Genomic DNA, 17,917 nt, shown 5'->3' on the forward strand with positions numbered 1-17,917 from the left:
CAGCTATCAATAACCTCAAACGTGGGAAGTCGCATGGTAACGACTGTCTGTTAAATGAAGGTTTTATTGACGGTAAGCAAATGTTTCTTCCCACGTTGCAAATTTTGTTCAATAATATTTTAAATTCTGGATGTTTTCCGTCTGAATGGTCAAAAGCTGTAGTGGTACCGGTACATAAGAAAGGTGATCGTTCAGATCCCAATAATTTCCGTGGCATCAGTCTTATAAGTTGTCTGTGCAAATTGTTTACCTCTATTCTAAACAAGAGATTGATGGATATTTGTATAACTTACGATCTTTTAACGGATGCACAATTTGGTTTCCGACCAGGGGTTAGTACTATCGATGCTATATTTGCGTTGCAAACTATAATTACAAAAACGCTTTCAAAGAAAAAACGCCTTTATTGCTGTTTTGTTGATTTTCGGAAAGCATTCGACTATGTAGACAGAGTAAGCATGTGGTATATCATTTCTAAATTTGGTATGTCACGTTCGCATAACTCGATTGGTAAATATGGTAAGCATTTTGTGGTGTTTCTATGTGGTATGTATGTAGGGTTTGTATTTAGTGGTGCGCTACCTATAAGTCGGACCTCTCTGTCAGGTAAGTGTTTTCGATAAGGCGCGAGAGATACCAGATGATGGACGATCGGTAAGACACGCTATGGACGGAGGATCGTTCGAGGTATTGGAGACGTTGTTATATTTGTCTCATATGAGTGAAAGCACAGAAAGCTGACTGTGGTAAGTGTTTGCCCTTTTTGGTTTATATTGCCCATGTATTTATCCGATTGGATTATAGTATTTACCTGTATGAGACCGGTCAAGCATTTATAGTTGTCATGTATTTAGTGTAAAGTAAGCGTATGCGTTTTCTATAGGTATGGAGGCCCATATGTGATAGACTGTAGTTATTTATTGTACGCTGTGGACCCGCATGTTTACCTAACTGGTAATTCGCATAAGTATGCTATATTATTCAGTAATTATAGTAATATTTAAGTAATGTTATTTAATTATCATGAATTCATATATAAATTCTTTATCTGGAAACCCCAGTTTGTTAGGAGTGTAAATGTATGGAAGCGCGTAAGTGAAATAAATATCTAGCTCTTGTATACGCGAAGAGACTTGTAAACTACCTGGAAGATTACGGATTTCTACAAACTATGTCCTATTTTTTGTATTTACCAGCTTTCTACCGTGGATTATCAAGGGAACTGGGTGAGATGGACCAGCCAACACAGTAACAGCTTTGACCATGACAGGGTCATCTACATGTGATATTCAGTGGCGGTATAACCCAGCCTTGTTTCCCGGTGGTGCAGTTGACTCATATAAGTCAGTGGTCAACAGTTCGACCTACATGTGTACCTGTGTGGTTTCCATGTGGCAGTGATGATGATTTCGATATCGGCTGATTGTTGTGTTAACACTGAAGTGTTATGAGATACTGAAGTATCTACATGTACGCTCATAGCTGGTAACTCATGTGACGTGATAAGTACAGAGGACCAGAGGAGTTGATTGGAAGGGAAGAGGACAGAACTTTTCAAAAGACTGTATATATCTTTATGTGTAGTGTGAGTGCGAGTGTGTGTGTATTTTGTCTATATAATAGTCTTATAAATACTGTAAATAAATATGTATATACTGTACAGAATGCTTTATTGTGTTATCAATACTGAGTATGGCTGTGCCGCTCTGACCACAGTTACAGGGTATACGGGGTAATTTCTTAAAAACAGTGAAATCTCTATATAATACAGTAAAATCATGTGTCTTGCTAAACGGGAAATGCTCAGATTTCTTCTCAAATGAGGTCGGTTTATTTCAAGGGGAAATTTTATCACCATTACTTTTTTCCCTGTTCATTAATGATTTTGAAAACTACTTTATTGAAAACGAGGCCCCAAGTTACGATTTCGGAGAACTGAGTCTCTTTCTCCTGTTGTATGCAGATGATCTTGTACTGATTTCCGAATCAGTCGAGGGATTGCAAAGCCTTTTAGATAATTTAAGGTCTTACTCAGATAAATGGAAAATGACAGTTAATACAGATAAAACAAAAATCGTAGTTTTTTCGGAAGGGCGGTAAAGTCAAAGATAACGAAACATGGACATATAACGGTATAAATATCTCAGTGGTAGACCAGTTCTGTTATTTAGGATTTCTTCTTAAGTTTGATAATAAATTTAACTTGATGTCTAAGCATTTAGCCGAACAAGGTCGTAAAGCTCTTTTTGCCCTACGTTCAAAGTGTAATAATTTGAACTTAAATGTAAAAACTATGTTGCATTTGTTTGATACTTATATTAGCAGTATTCTTTGCTATGCCTGTGAAGTATGGAGTACTCATAATGCTTTGGAAGTTGAAAAGGTACATTTAGAATTTTGTAAAAACTTACTGTGCGTTAAAAAAATCTACCTGTAACGCTATGATTTATATCGAACTTGGGCGACTCCCACTGAAGAATATGCAACTTAATAGAATGTTAAAATTTTGGTTTAAATTGTTGAATTCTGATAATTGTATACTAAGAGAGGCTTACAACTTGCTCTACATGGAAATTGAGAAAGTTAATCCAAAACAGAATTGGCTCTTGCATGTGAAGCACAAATTATTTGAACTTGGATTTGGATATATATGGTTACGTCAGTTACCTTCTGATATTGTTTATATGCCTATTATAAAAGAAAGAATTAATGACCAGGCCTCTCAGACATTGTTTAACTCATTACATATGTCGAGTAAATGTGATCTATACAAACATATGGTTAAACACTGCAATTCTACCTCACCAAATCATTACCAAGTCAATTGAGAAAAATGATAACAAAATTGAGACTTTCAGCACACAATCTAGCTATAGAATCAGGAAGGTATAGGAATATTCCCAGGTGTCATAGGTATTGCATTAACTGTAATTCTTTAGAAGTTGAGGATGAATTTCATTTTTTACTCGTATGTCAAAAATATTCAACTCTTAGACGAAAATATATAAAGAAATATTTTTGGAAAAAACCTTCAGTCTTCAAAGTAATAGAATTACTGAACACAAATAGTCATAAAGAATTGAATTTGCTAGGAAGATTTATCAAAGAAGCTTTTAGTTGCAGAATTGTGTAAATATACTCGGTTTGTGTAGGTGTTGAGTTTTGATGTAACACGTTATTGCATAATAGTGTACTAATAATTGTTGAACCTCCCGGTGTCCGTCTGTCGTGTTTACCAAATGGTATTATCTCATACTTTTTTTCCATGTCTCTCTGACTGAATGTTATAAAAGTTCTCCTAGAATCCTTATTCTGTAACAGTGTATTATAATTAGTATCAATTCTGTGATTGGGCGCAGCCCTTGTAAGATTAAGTGGAATACAATGTATTTTTTGCTGATGTTGCCAGTAGACAATATGGTTGATTAATATTCCTCATAATATAGTACATATGTTGGTTAATCTGTTTCCGTATTTAACTATAATAAGTCAATTACGTTTTGTAATTTTATTATAATACATGTTGTATTCATATATATATATATATATGCATGTATATTAATTTATGTACTGATGGGTCATAGACCTTAAGTCAATAAATGAATTGAATATCCTGATCGGACGAATTAGTGACACGTGCCTTCCATAGATCGTATTGTGTTATTGTACACAACGTTCACCTCACAAAATGAGTTATGTTTCCAGTATCTACATAGTCAATACTTACCTAGCATCTTACAACATTGAAAAGCCCAACGTCTGTCCTCATGTCCGTTGTCATGGTAACTTTTAACGCCATTGATGAACTCATCCCCAGGACATTCAAAGTCAAACGGGTCGTCAAAATCGTTTACATAGCCTGGAGGAATTATAACAATTGATATATCAACACGATGTAAACTATGGTTTATTGTTTTCTAAATACACATAATTGAACAAAAATACAATGGTCAATCGTAAACACATTGTTGCTATATATTGTTAGGAAGAATACTATAGAATTTTACTGGTAAGATTAAAAACACTAATACAAGTTTTAATAATTTCCTGGTGTATTTTTAAAATGCGGAACTTGTGTATTAATAACGTGTCGCATAATCGATTGTCGTTTTTCTGTTACACTCTCTGTACACTCTCTGTACACTCTCTGCCTGGTACTGACCAAAGGTTGGTGTTTTTTTCTAATGGTACTCCGGCTTTCCTCCACCTCCAAAACCGGGCACGTCTTTAAATGACACTGGTCGTTAATAGGACATTAAACAAAATAAACCGCACTTTTACGTTGACGAATCAGTCGTGAGGGTCAATAAGTTGCGTCTGTGAGCGCAACGATACTTTTTACGAGCTCGAATCCCGTAGAACATTGTTTTTTTTTCTTCGTTATCAACGTAGTAACTCTTTGTGGTGTTTATGTGTGCATTTCTTTTATCGTTTTCTTTCTCCATTTTCCTTTCTATATTTTGCTTTGTTTCTGGTTTTGTTTTCCCTCAATTATTTCATTATTGCTCTAAATTGTGAATTTCATGACATCAGGGTGTCCTATTTCTCTCTGGGGAGAGGGTGAAGTTTACTTTATATGTAATTCGTTTATAAAGGATAAATACATTTTATTGAACTCTTTGTTTGTGGTTGCGTTTAATGTATACCTTTTAGAATTATTAGTATGAGATGGCAATTTTACGGCATGCCTATATTTTCATAGCTGGTCGATTTCCCTTGCTGGAAATGCTTGAGATGTTTTATTTGCAGTCGTGGACTCAGGAGTAAAAGTTCGTGTCTTTGGAAAGGGTGACGTTTATTATAGTCTATACAAGAAAATGCCACTTAGGGTTACATTGTCTTTGCTTATGTTCAATAAGAAATCATTCAAATTTGATTAGATTCATAACCCGGACAAAATTGTAAAAAAAACAACCCTGAAAATGTGTTACAATGAGAAGCTCTAGTCTGTCATATCCTCAGGGACCGAGGGAAAGGCAGTCTGTCATATCCTCAGGGACCGAGGGAAAGGCAGTCTGTCATATCCTCAGGGACCGAGGGAAATGCAGTCTGTCATATCCTCAGGGACCGAGGGAAAGGCAGTCTGTCATATCCTCAGGGACCGAGGGAAAGGCAGTCTGTCATATCCTCAGGGACCGAGGGAAATGCAGTCTGTCATATCCTCAGGGACCGAGGGAAAGGCTTGCATTGCCTGTTATATGCCAGCATTTGAATGCGAGAACAGTAACACAAGAACTTTCATAAAATCATGCTTCGTTATAGGTTGCAACATACGGCAAATACAAAAATAGGATAATACAATAACAGACCTCATACAGAACACGACTGAGAAGACACCCGTTATATCAGTCGTCGGTCTTTTTTAAGTTATCAGCTTCTGGACCTCTTTAAAGTTGACTCTCCACCTTCCTGTGGAGCTCCTTGATTTCTTTTCTTAAAAAATTCCTTGGACATTGATCTTATGTTGTAAAGTATATATATACATTTTTGTTGCACCTATTCATTGCCTCGCATGCATATGGTTGGCTTTAAACTATGCACACAATATACATTGACTCGCTGAAGCCTGTCGAGGGTATCAGTGGTGGTATGATTTCCCAATAATTTCTTTTTACAGTTTGACTGATTAGCAACTACAGTGTACTTTGATCAAAATTGCGTACCTGTCCATTGGCAGTCATACACAGGTGCGATACCAGTATAGCATCCCATGGACCATACTCTGTCCTCGTGGTGGTTGTTATGGTGACTAGAAATATGACGTAGCGTACTATTTCCTTCGCATGAAAAGTCCATTGGTTGGTCGTAGTCATTGACTGTGCTGACAAGAAACGCTGACGTCACAGATAGAACAGCAACCAGGAAACAAACCAAAATCTGCACAAAATTGCAATTAGAGTTCTCATCAATCAAATATTTATTTTAGCAATAACTTGCATATCATTTTTATGTTAAGAGCATATAACACACACAAAAAAAAAACGAAGTGCAAACTAAATAAATCTCGAAGCATTTCACCCTGAGAATACACTCTAGTTTTTCTGGTTTTTGTTGTGTTTTGTTATGCCCCCGCCATGAGATGGGTGACACCCATGTCCGTCCCGTCCCGTCCCGTCCCGTCCCGTCCCGATGCAATGTAACTAGCTAATCTCAGGAACTGCTGATGTGATCCTCACTAAACTGTGTTTTGGGGTGTCATGTGGCAGCGGGGCATTTATGTCTTGCAGACATCTTATAAGACGAGTGACATATTAAGTCATTTAACAAGTTAGATTCCATATTATATTAACACAAATGGAAGGAAGGCTATTTTTATGTATCAAACATGTGGTGTGTTTTCTGTATGGCGTCATTTATTGATGTAAGTAGCCTTATTCCATTGTGTATTACGATATGTATGATATGGTAGACTAGGTCAGGTAATACGAGGCACGCACTTAAAGGTAGGTAACTCCAAAGCCGCGCATGTTAGTGACTTCTGAAACACCTTTTGAACAATATCATTGTAAATATTGATGGCCTAAAAAATGTTTTCCAGTGTTTTTGGATATGGTACTTTACAATCCTAATTTATTAATAAAGGTACTGATTTGCCAATTAATTAATTTTGTAATGTGTATACCTATTGCATTACTATTATTTTATCAAGCACACATCAAATATTCTAAAAAATGAAAACCTTAATACAGCGTACTTCAAATTAAAAACAAAACATTTAAAAAGTAAAATGAACATAAACTATAACGACATAGATTTCAAAATACGGGATTAAAAATAAAAAGTTAAAATTGCAATAAATATTTTCTATCCGATATTCGAATCATTTGACTCAGAAGCCGACAGTATGACATGCACCTTACAGAGATTACAGCGGTACGTTTAGTTTACCTTCATGGCAACCATGCTGAAGCACTAGGAGTTCAACGACAGGTGTATGATAATCAGAGTCGGACAAACCTATTTATGTGCAATACAAGGAAGTCAGATAAGATATCCAGTCGTATGGTAATATGTCTAGAAATGACGCATTAACTAGCTTTATAACGTACCATCATTGGACAATATGTAACTTTCAAAGTATGACCTTGATAGGTAATGTTAAGTGTAATTATGTCCTCAAATGAATTGTTTTGCTCGTTTTTTCTATCATTTAATCCCACGAACGGAGTGAGGACTTCTTTGCTTTTCCTCTGTTTCTTATCAGATCCCTAAGACCAAGTGGAGGACTTGTATTTGTTTGTCAATTTTTATTCTTATTAAGTCTGCAAAAGAAGTTCGGTACTTGAAAGTATGTTTATTCTCAAAATAAAATTTTCTTCAGAAACTGCTATCCATTGTCGGATATCCACGGTTGATTGCCTCCGACGATGATCCTGTTCGAACAATATTGAAACTTTGCATTGGTATCCACGATAGTTTCTAAATGTGCAAAATGCAATTTCAATGACATATTTTAACATAGCCGCCATTCACTGGCTTCTGATTGTCTAATATGATATGGGACTACAAGATCCACATTGTTTCCGCAGAGAAGCCTCTGTTAGGTCGACATTAAGGTGTTATCCGAATCTGATGAAATTTGGTATGTGGCTTATGACACTATCCCAGTTCCAATTTTTGGTTTTGACAAAATTTCACACCATTTTCCATTCTGTGATATTTAGATTTGGTCTGTAGGTATTTTGTGACACTACAATTCAACAATACCACTATTATTAGTTCTGACAAAATGACCGTTATTTACTTGGTTCACGTTATATCAACAAACAAAAAGTTAGGAACGTCCATATGTTTTCATTATCTCTTATTCACATGAAGTTAGAGACATGCTACAACCCTCCCACTCCAGACGTTTATCACGACATTGACAATGATAAGTATAAGTAAAACATAACTCGGTTTAGTTCTTGACTGTATAAGTCTAAAGTACAATACACAATATAAGTCTATATATAGTACAATACACAATAGTACAATACATAATAAAAGTCTATTTTTAGTACAACACACAATACAATACATGTCTGTAGTAAAATACATAATACAATACAATATACGTCTATATCACAATACACAACACAACATACGTATATATAACAATACACAACACAATATACGTCTATATCACAATAAACTTCCCAATATACGTCTATATCACAATACACAACACAATATACGTCTATATCACAATACACAACACAATATACGTATATATAACAATACACAACACAACATACGTATATATAACAATACAGAACACAATATACGTCTATATCACAATACACAACACAACATACGTATATATAACAATACACAACACAATATACGTCTATATAACAATACACAACACAATAAACGTCTATATCACAATACACAACACAATATACGTCTATATCACAATACACAACACAATATACTTATATATCACAATAAACTTCACAATATACTTATATATCACAATAAACTTCACAATTAACGTCTATATCACAATACACAACACAATATACGTCTATATCACAATACACAACACAATAAACGTCTATATCACAATACACAACACAATATACGTCTATATCACAATACACAACACAATATACGTCTATATCACAATACACAACACAACACAATAAACGTCTATATCACAATACACAACACAATAAACGTCTATATCACAATACACAACACAACACAATAAACGTCTATATCACAATACACAACACAATATACGTCTATATCACAATACACAACACAATATACGTCTATATCACAATACACAACACAATATACGTCTATATCACAATACACAACACAACATACGTCTATATCACAATGCACAACACAATATACGTCTTTATCACAATACACAACACAATATACGTCTATATCACAATACACAACACAACATACGTCTATATCACAATACACAACACAATAAACGTCTATATCACAATACACAACACAACATACGTCTATATCACAATACACAACACAATATACGTCTATGTCACAATACACAACACAATAAACGTCTATATCACAATACACAATACAATATACGTCTATATAACAATACACAACACAATATACGTCTATATCACAATACACAACACAACATACGTCTATATCACAATACACAACACAATATACTTATAAATCACAGTATTTATAGGTACTCGTAACCATAGATAATCACACCGGTAATATACAGGTAAATTATTTGTCGATAATCCTTTTTAACCCGCCCTCTCCCTATGCTTATCTCGAAATTTTGATAATAAATTGATACAACCCATCCGGAAAGGCGAACTCTTCACATCATTGTGATGTTGTGGCGGATGAACAGAAGCACATGGTCTAGCATATCCTTGTTAAATAATCAATAAACACTTTACTCTGGTAGTGTCAGTAGTACTAGTCATCTTCGAACCCTTGGCAGATATAGTCGTCAGTTCAGGCCCTCTAGCGGAGATTCGAAATTACCACCGTTTACGCATGAAATTTCCGACCAATCAAAACAAGCATTACCGATGTACTTCATCGGTGATGTCTACAAACATGGAGGCTTGTGTCATTTTGATGAGATATGTGATCAATAATTTCTATTAATTGATCGAACACTGGGAATGTTTCCCAGAGATTGAACGTATCTGTATTTAGGTGAAATTCCATGACATAGTCGACGAGATAGCTCTACTGGGCGCCAAAGTTTTTGTTTACTGCGAAACCAAGCCTGAATGTAAAACGTGATTTGATTGGATGCCCTGGGATTCCAGGGCGCGACGGTTTAAACACGACTATATCTCCCAAGGATTCGTGGAGCAAAACGTAATCAGAAGCCTTGGCTAGCGAAGATGTAGTACTAGTAGATTATACATAAAAGTAAAAGTAACTGTCGATACAAACAAAAACAAAAACCTAAACAAATCAGTTACATATATTTAATTGTTTTCATGTTTTAACAAGATAACACAGTTATGTATCATCCGGTGGTTCCATCTTGCACATAATCGCATACTTCGAAGTCAAATATTCTATCCCTGTGAATGAGAACAAAAAGTTTTAGGCAACTTAATTATTAATATTCAACGTATCATGGAGTTAGCATGTCCACTTCCTAGAGAAAATTTTGACAAATGCATAGCCTTTGTACCTTCATCCAATAAACTTGTTTTCTGTCCGGAGTTATATTCCCACCATTATATACATAGCAACATTTGGTTGCACTTTAAACTAACCTTCATTTTCGCCCTTTGCCTAAACGGCAATAAGTGAGTAAAATAAATGGCGTCGATAGTTTACCCTATAAAGTACACAGTGATTCAGCAAATCAAAAACCCTTCATATCTGTCAGTATATTGTTTATAGGAGTGTTATAACGCTTACAGCATGTTTTACCCATATATATTTATATTAAACATAGTAACTTATGAAACAGTTACAATGATACGTTAATGGGGTCAGAGAGCCATGTAGTCTAAGGTTTGTACAAAACACACAAATTAGGTACCATAGAAAGTCTTCAGGACTGACTCGTCGATACCAAGGGCCTAAAGTTTTGATAGAAAACGGAGGTAACTAAGACTATTTGGTTTTTAAAAAATCAAGTACATGTACTTTGAATCACTCATATTTCGCGTGGGATTGATTTTCGCGTTAATACGCGAGAAGAGACAATCGCAAATTTAAATTCTTCGCGAATATTTATAACACCTTTGCAGGTCGACCAAGCTATTGTTTACCGATATAGGAGTCTTGCTTAGTCCATGACTATAATAGTTAATCGTTCGCGAAATAATGTATTCGCGAATATGTCCGAAGAAGTAAAATCGCGAAATAAAGTACTCGCAAAATCTAAGTGATTTACAGTATATTCTGAACAGTGTCATTATTAAAATTGTAAAGAAAACTTGACATGCAGTTAAACAAGAGGCCCATGGGCCTTAACGGTCATTTAACTCTAACATTGTACTATCGTAGTACACATACTTGGTAGCAAGTATAGTGGTATTGTTGACCACGGCGGCCATCATGAATTTCTGACCCTAGCGAAAAATAACACTTGGTACAGGACTATCGGAGTATCATTTTAAGCAAGTTTGAACTAAATGTCACAGATAGAGCTTGAGAAGAAATTTGAGAAAGATGTAATCCAGGAAACCATGATTGTGCGATCATGTTACAAAATGTCTGCCATAGCTGCCATGGCAAAGTTCTTACGAGGTCGAAAAAATAACAACACTTTGTTGGCTCCCCTTCCATAACATCCCTTCAAATTTTCAGTTAATGGCACCAGTGGAACTGGAAAAGAAATTAAAATGTAGTTTTTCAAGATGGCTGCCATCTTGGATTTCGGACCTACCCGAAAAGTAACATCAATTGGACCAGGACCATCTCAGAATCATTTCAGGTAATTTAGAGCCGAATCCCACGGAAAGAAGAAGCTTGAAAAGTGAAAAGTTTACGGATGGCGGACGGCGCAAGGAGTACGGCGAACGATGACGGACGAAGGACGATGATCGGTAGAGATCATCCTGACCCTTCGGGTCATGACCTGAAAATGACCATACCAGTGTCATACTTACTCATGTCCGTTGTTGTGGATACTGATCCAGCCATGGAAGAGCTGGTTAGTCTTGGTTGTCGTGTAGTTTAAGTCACCGTCGTAATCGTTTAAAAACCCAGTATCCTCGCAGTCGCGTCTTATGCGACCTGAATTAAATCAATTGTGAATAGGGACAGTTTTCAACAATAGACACATTATGTAATAGCACATTTCGGTATAAATTCTGGATCACACAGTTGTCCCGTTCCTCTAAGACTCACCAGTGATGCTAAGGTCCCCGCGCGGCGACACCTAGGAGGGACTAAAGAAACTAAAATAGATCGAATGAAGCTCAGAAATATTGAGAGGGGATCTTAAGGCTCACAACACTGGCCTAGTGGGGAATGTCTCGTTACAATGAACTTACTGGTAAGATTTAGGTTATATTTAAGCTTGTATGATAAAACATACGTGTGCAGTTCCATTTGTAATTACATAGACCTTTGGTCAATCATGTGTGTTAATAGACATCCAGACCTGCTACTGAATATAGACAGTAGGTAATGAACAAGTGACTTCGACTTCATTCTTCTGGTCACAATAACGCTGAACACAATAATTTCAAACTTGTTCAATGTATGTATATGTTTAATGCGAACATGGCTTTTCTGTTAGTAAAAGTAACTGCTGGATTGATCAAGAGTGCTTTTTTGTAACATACCTTCAGCTTATCAACACCGATATCCGAACTTGCTCAAAGTAAATACAATACAAGTATAACTGTAAAATTTCCTCAAAATCTGTTTGTAAATGCTACCGGGAGATTACAACGAGTGTGACGGACAAACGGACAGACAGATCAGAAATACATGGTTAAGTCCCTGGTAACTCGTAAAGGGACGTAGAAATATAGCCATCCAAACTGACCAAATGCGAAGAAAGAAGTCGTTGTAGTTTGCATTGTTTCATGCTTTCAAACGTCTCTGTAGGTTAAATATTGATAAGAAAATATAATTGTCAACATGTCATTGGTTATTTACAGGTGCTCCTTTCGTACCGAAAGGTATAACATATAATTGTCAACATGTCATTGGTTATTTACAGGTGCTCCTTTCGTACCGAGTCATAACAACATGTTATGATAGAGGATGTTACGGTTCCTGGTATATATCAAACTCCAGGGGAGCACTATAAAAGTACTTAAATATACACATAAAACAATTAGATTAACCTCTAACCTATTAAAATACTTTGTTTGTTGTACATATTGTTCATAATATACAAAATATCACTTTAAAGACATGTTGGGACCTTGTTATCGTCTGTCGTTATTGTATTAGAATTTATGGGGAAACACTGTTAACGAAATAGACCTAAAAGACGAAATAATCAGGACAAAATTCAATATAGTATCTACTTTCATTGTTGTACATAAAAGACGCACCATGCTGTACAAGGTTCGGGATTTTGTTTCGCTCCATTGGAGTCTGCTATGTGCCAGGACCATCCATTTCTAAAACATGTTTCGTGTTGTAAAGCATTATTTTTGCATCAAAACCACTAAAAATATAAACTTTCCGACAAAATGCCCGACAGACTTGTGTATTACAAATTAGTATATTTAGCTTTACACCTCTTCTGCATACAGACACATAATGAATATTCACTCATTGTATACAGGACACTGTAATCAAGGTCAAGCACATATTAAAACTTTTTTTTTAAATTACAGTAATTGCATCTTATATAAACTTACTCAACATACCAATAGTAGGGAAGATATCAATAGTAAGGAAGGTATCTGTGAGTAATGTTAACGTATCAATATTAAGGAAGGTATCTATGAGTAATGTTAACGTATCAATAGTAAGGAAGATATCTATGAGTAATGTTAACGTATCAATAGTAAGGAAGGTATATGTGAGTAATATTAACATTTTATCAGTATGATAACATGATATTTACCTCTCATCTTACAACACTGAAAAGCCCAGCGTCTGTCCTTAGGACCGTGGTCATGGATACTTCTCAAGCCGTTGATAAAGTCATCTCCAGGACATTGAAAATCAAACGGTCGGTCGTAATCGTTCACGTAGCCTGAAGGAATTATAACAGCGGGTCAATAGATGGGATAAACGTACAAAAACGTAAGTCTACAGTACCTCAACACATGGCTGACTGATGTCGGAATCAATATACATGTACAGCGAACGAAACTGCGCGCATGCCATTTTAATCATCAACATGAAAATCCAAATATTTGAAAATGATTAAACATCATATATATTGGGACTTCCATTAAAATTTAGGGACAGAAAATGACCTTCCTACCAAGATCCCATTATAATGTTTCCAGTTAAAGGGTTTTACGGCCGCTATTACGGTCTCGCAGCCCTTCAGCTGACGAGAACAGATATGAAATTGAGTTGAATTGGGTATAGTATGGAGTGAAAGGAGAGAGTGGGATGGAACAGAGGGGAGTTGTCTATCGAACTGATTGTGTTATTGTTTTTTTAAGCGACTCCAAGATTCGAAAGCGTCCACTAGTGTTAACAATAATAATTAGGATTACCACAGTTCATGCAATGAGCCAATTCATTTCGTATGATTTTTGACAATTATTTAAAGCATTAAGTAGTTTTGTGGTAATGTTTAATTGTATTTTCAGTAAAATACTGTAAACGTTATTTTTAAGTGGTTTTTAGTGGTGTTCTTATTTCCCCTTTTTTCGCACTGGAAGCATTTCGATGATTAAAATATGAATATATATGCTATACCATATACAATGCTTAAAGATTCCTATAGCAAATGATTCAAGTACACCAATTAATTAAATCTCTATTCTCGAGATTTGATGATTTGGTCAGATGAGGGTACACCAAAGGATATATATTTACAGTATGTATTATATTTACATATGGATTTTATTGTTGTTAGTATAGGTCAAAGCATGTGAAGTTCAGAATGTAAGTATTGCAGAAAATAGACAAACATAGTTTGTACAACAATAACGTTTGACTTGTGAACAATCATATTGGGATGCAATGACCTCCAAATTCATAGCAACATTCATCAATGTTTTCAAAGAACGCTTCAATTAAACCGTTACCTAGGCAATGATGATACAGGATAGTTTGCGCTACTAAGAAGTGCCCTGATGATGTCAGCGTACCTTCCCTTTTAAATGGTTTTATTTAGAAATAAATTAACTTTAATTAAACTCAGTCAAACTCGTAAACTCCATAACTACGTGCCTGTCCATTGGCAGTCATAGACCATTTCTATTCCAGTATAGCAGCCCAATGACCATACCCTGTCCTCACGTGAGTTGGCATGGTGACTAAAAATATGACGTAATGTACTGTTGTCTTTGCATGAGAAGTCCATTGGGCCGTGGTAGTCATTGGCTGTGCTGATAAGTAACGCTGATGTCACAGTCAGGCCAGCAAACAAAATATAAACCAAAACCTAAAAAAGAGTTCATGGAAATTATCAGTAATCGACAGGGAAAAGTAAAAGTACAAAATTGACAGAGATAAAGGAAGGTTAAAAATGAGCATACTCCATCTCTATAGAACAATTGAAATACTAATTCAACAAATTTCTGGTTCTCTTGAAATCAATTATCTATTAGATGTATCGAATATATATATATAGATATATATATCATATAGCTACTAAAATTTTGATTGCGAGATCATGGGTTTTCGCCGCGTGGAACAATCTTAATATGTCGCTTTCCTTTATGCAAGAGTTAGAATATCGCTTACCACGACGTCGATAGACATGTTGTCGTCTTTCTTACAAGAAACGTAAATGTCTCTATCTTGACGTCGCGATGTAATACGCAGGCGTCTGCACCTGGGACAATCACTCAATCTCCCTGTGACTCAGAGATGCCCAAATAAACGGGATATTGTTGTTTCATGTACACTATATTGCTTGGCTACATGACGTTGCGAATGCCCCTGCAGTATTTCATTGTATAATCGCTTCGGATAGAAATGTTGTGTAACTGATCTGTATTGTTGCAATATTAGATTTGTAATTATGTACTAGCACGAATCGTGCAATAGTACCCCGGATGCACACTTTCTAGAAAATTCTGCTGAAAGCATGAAGCGTCGAGCGGGGTTACAATGGACTGGGTTTTAAATGAACATTTTCACGGTGGACGGAGTTAGCTTAGTGTGAAATTTAAATGAATTTTGACCACGTGTCTAAAAGTTATATTGGAAAAACCGAACTTGCGTTTCTTTTCTTCACTAGTGTATTTTATAGTCTATACGGTTCAATGTAAAAACATGTTGTTAATATTGTATACTCCATACGGTTCTTTGTATAGAATGTTCTTTATGTTTGAACTTCATACGGTTCCATGTATAAAATGTGTTGTTTATTTTATGTTTTATACTCCATATGGTTCAATACATGAATATGTGTTATACTCCATACGGTTCAATGCATAAATATGTGTTATACTCCATACGGTTCACAACATAAATATGCTCTTCATGTTTTATATTCAATACGGTTCAATACATAAATACAATTTGTATGTTCTTTATGCACGGGTCCTAGCCTAGTCTGTTCAATAAATAAATATGTTCTATACGTTTTATACTCCATACGGTTTAATACATAAATATGTTCTATACTCCATACGGTTTAATACATAAATATGCTCTATACGTTTTATACTCCATACGGTTCAATAAATAAATATGTTCTATACGTTTTATACTCCATACGGTTCAATAAATAAATATGTTCTATACGTTTTATACTCCATACGGTTTAATACATAAATATGTTCTATACTCCATACGGTTTAATACATAAATATGCTCTATACGTTTTATACTCCATACAGTTCAATACATAAATATGTTCTATACGTTTATACTCCATACGGTTCAATACATAAATATGTTCTATACGTTTTATACTCCATACGGTTCAATACATAAATATGTTCTATATGTTTCATACTCCATACGGTTCAATATATAAATATGTTCTATATGTTTCATACTCCATACGGTTCAATACATAAATATGTTCTATATGTTTCATACTCCATACGGTTCAATACATAAATATGTTCTATATGTTTCATACTCCATACGGTTCAATAAATAAATATGTTCTATATGTTTCATACTCCATACGGTTCAATACATAAATATGTTCTATATGTTTCATACTCCATACGGTTCAATACATAAATATGTTCTATATGTTTCATACTCCATACGGTTCAATACATAAATATGTTCTATATGTTTCATACTCCATACGGTTCGATAAATAAATATGTTCTATATGTTTCATACTCCATACGGTTCAATACATAAATATGTTCTATATGTTTTATACTCCATACGGTTCAATACATAAATATGTTCTATATGTTTTATACTCCATACGGTTTAATACATAAATATGTTCTATATGTTTCATACTCCATACGGTTTAATACATAAATATGTTCTATACGTTTTATACTCCATACGGTTCAATACATAAATATGTTCTATATGTTTCATACTCCATACGGTTCAATACATAAATATGTTCTATATGTTTCATACTCCATACGGTTCAATAAATAAATATGTTCTATATGTTTCATACTCCATACGGTTCAATACATAAATATGTTCTATATGTTTTATACTCCATACGGTTTAATACATAAATATGTTCTATATGTTTCATAATCCATACGGTTTAATACATAAATATGTTCTATACGTTTTATACTCCATACGGTTCAATACATAAATATGTTCTATATGTTTCATACTCCATACGGTTCAATACATAAATATGTTCTATATGTTTTATACTCCATACGGTTCAATACATAAATATGTTCTATATGTTTCATACTCCATACGGTTTAATACATAAATATGTTCTATACGTTTTATACTCCATACGGTTCAATACATAAATATGCTCTATATGCATATTTTCTTTTATGCGTTATACTCCATCTAGTTGCATATATAAATAAGTTGTAACTCTCCAGTAGACTATCAACTCTGACAGCAGGACATGAAATAACCAAATATTTTGTTTGAAATTCAAAGTAATAGCTTACCTTCATGATGATGAATGCTCCTTTGGTTTCTAGCGGCATGTGTACGAGACTTTACCAAATCTATTTATACACCATTCCAGTTAGTACAGATGAGTCAGCAATATGGAGGATGACGTATCGAGAACTCATTTTATCCATAAATAAATGACATCCATGTTAGATGGAAACCTTTTAATTAATAATTTACAGATGAAGGATCAGAGTCAGTGTTATAGACGGACGATATTAGTTACCTTACTTGTATTTACATTATATATCATCATTAT

General features: G+C 34.8%; 1 protein-coding gene across 1 annotated transcript in view; it reads right to left on the reverse strand.

Moving 5' to 3' along the window:
- Positions 1-17,917, reverse strand: part of LOC117338556 — a 28,084-nt gene extending 10,167 nt beyond the window's left edge. Inside the window, exons 1-7 of the mRNA XM_033899915.1 lie at positions 17,652-17,917; positions 14,797-15,010; positions 13,508-13,639; positions 11,583-11,709; positions 9,983-10,037; positions 5,664-5,877; positions 3,728-3,859 (exon numbers count right to left, since the gene is read on the reverse strand). Coding sequence (XP_033755806.1) covers positions 3,728-3,859; positions 5,664-5,877; positions 9,983-10,037; positions 11,583-11,709; positions 13,508-13,639; positions 14,797-15,010; positions 17,652-17,690 — 913 coding nt within the window. The 5' untranslated portion in view covers positions 17,691-17,917. The remainder of the gene's footprint in view (positions 1-3,727; positions 3,860-5,663; positions 5,878-9,982; positions 10,038-11,582; positions 11,710-13,507; positions 13,640-14,796; positions 15,011-17,651) is intronic.

This window comes from Pecten maximus, chromosome 11, assembly GCF_902652985.1.
Source record: "Pecten maximus chromosome 11, xPecMax1.1, whole genome shotgun sequence".
Taxonomy (NCBI): Eukaryota; Metazoa; Mollusca; class Bivalvia; order Pectinida; family Pectinidae; genus Pecten; species Pecten maximus.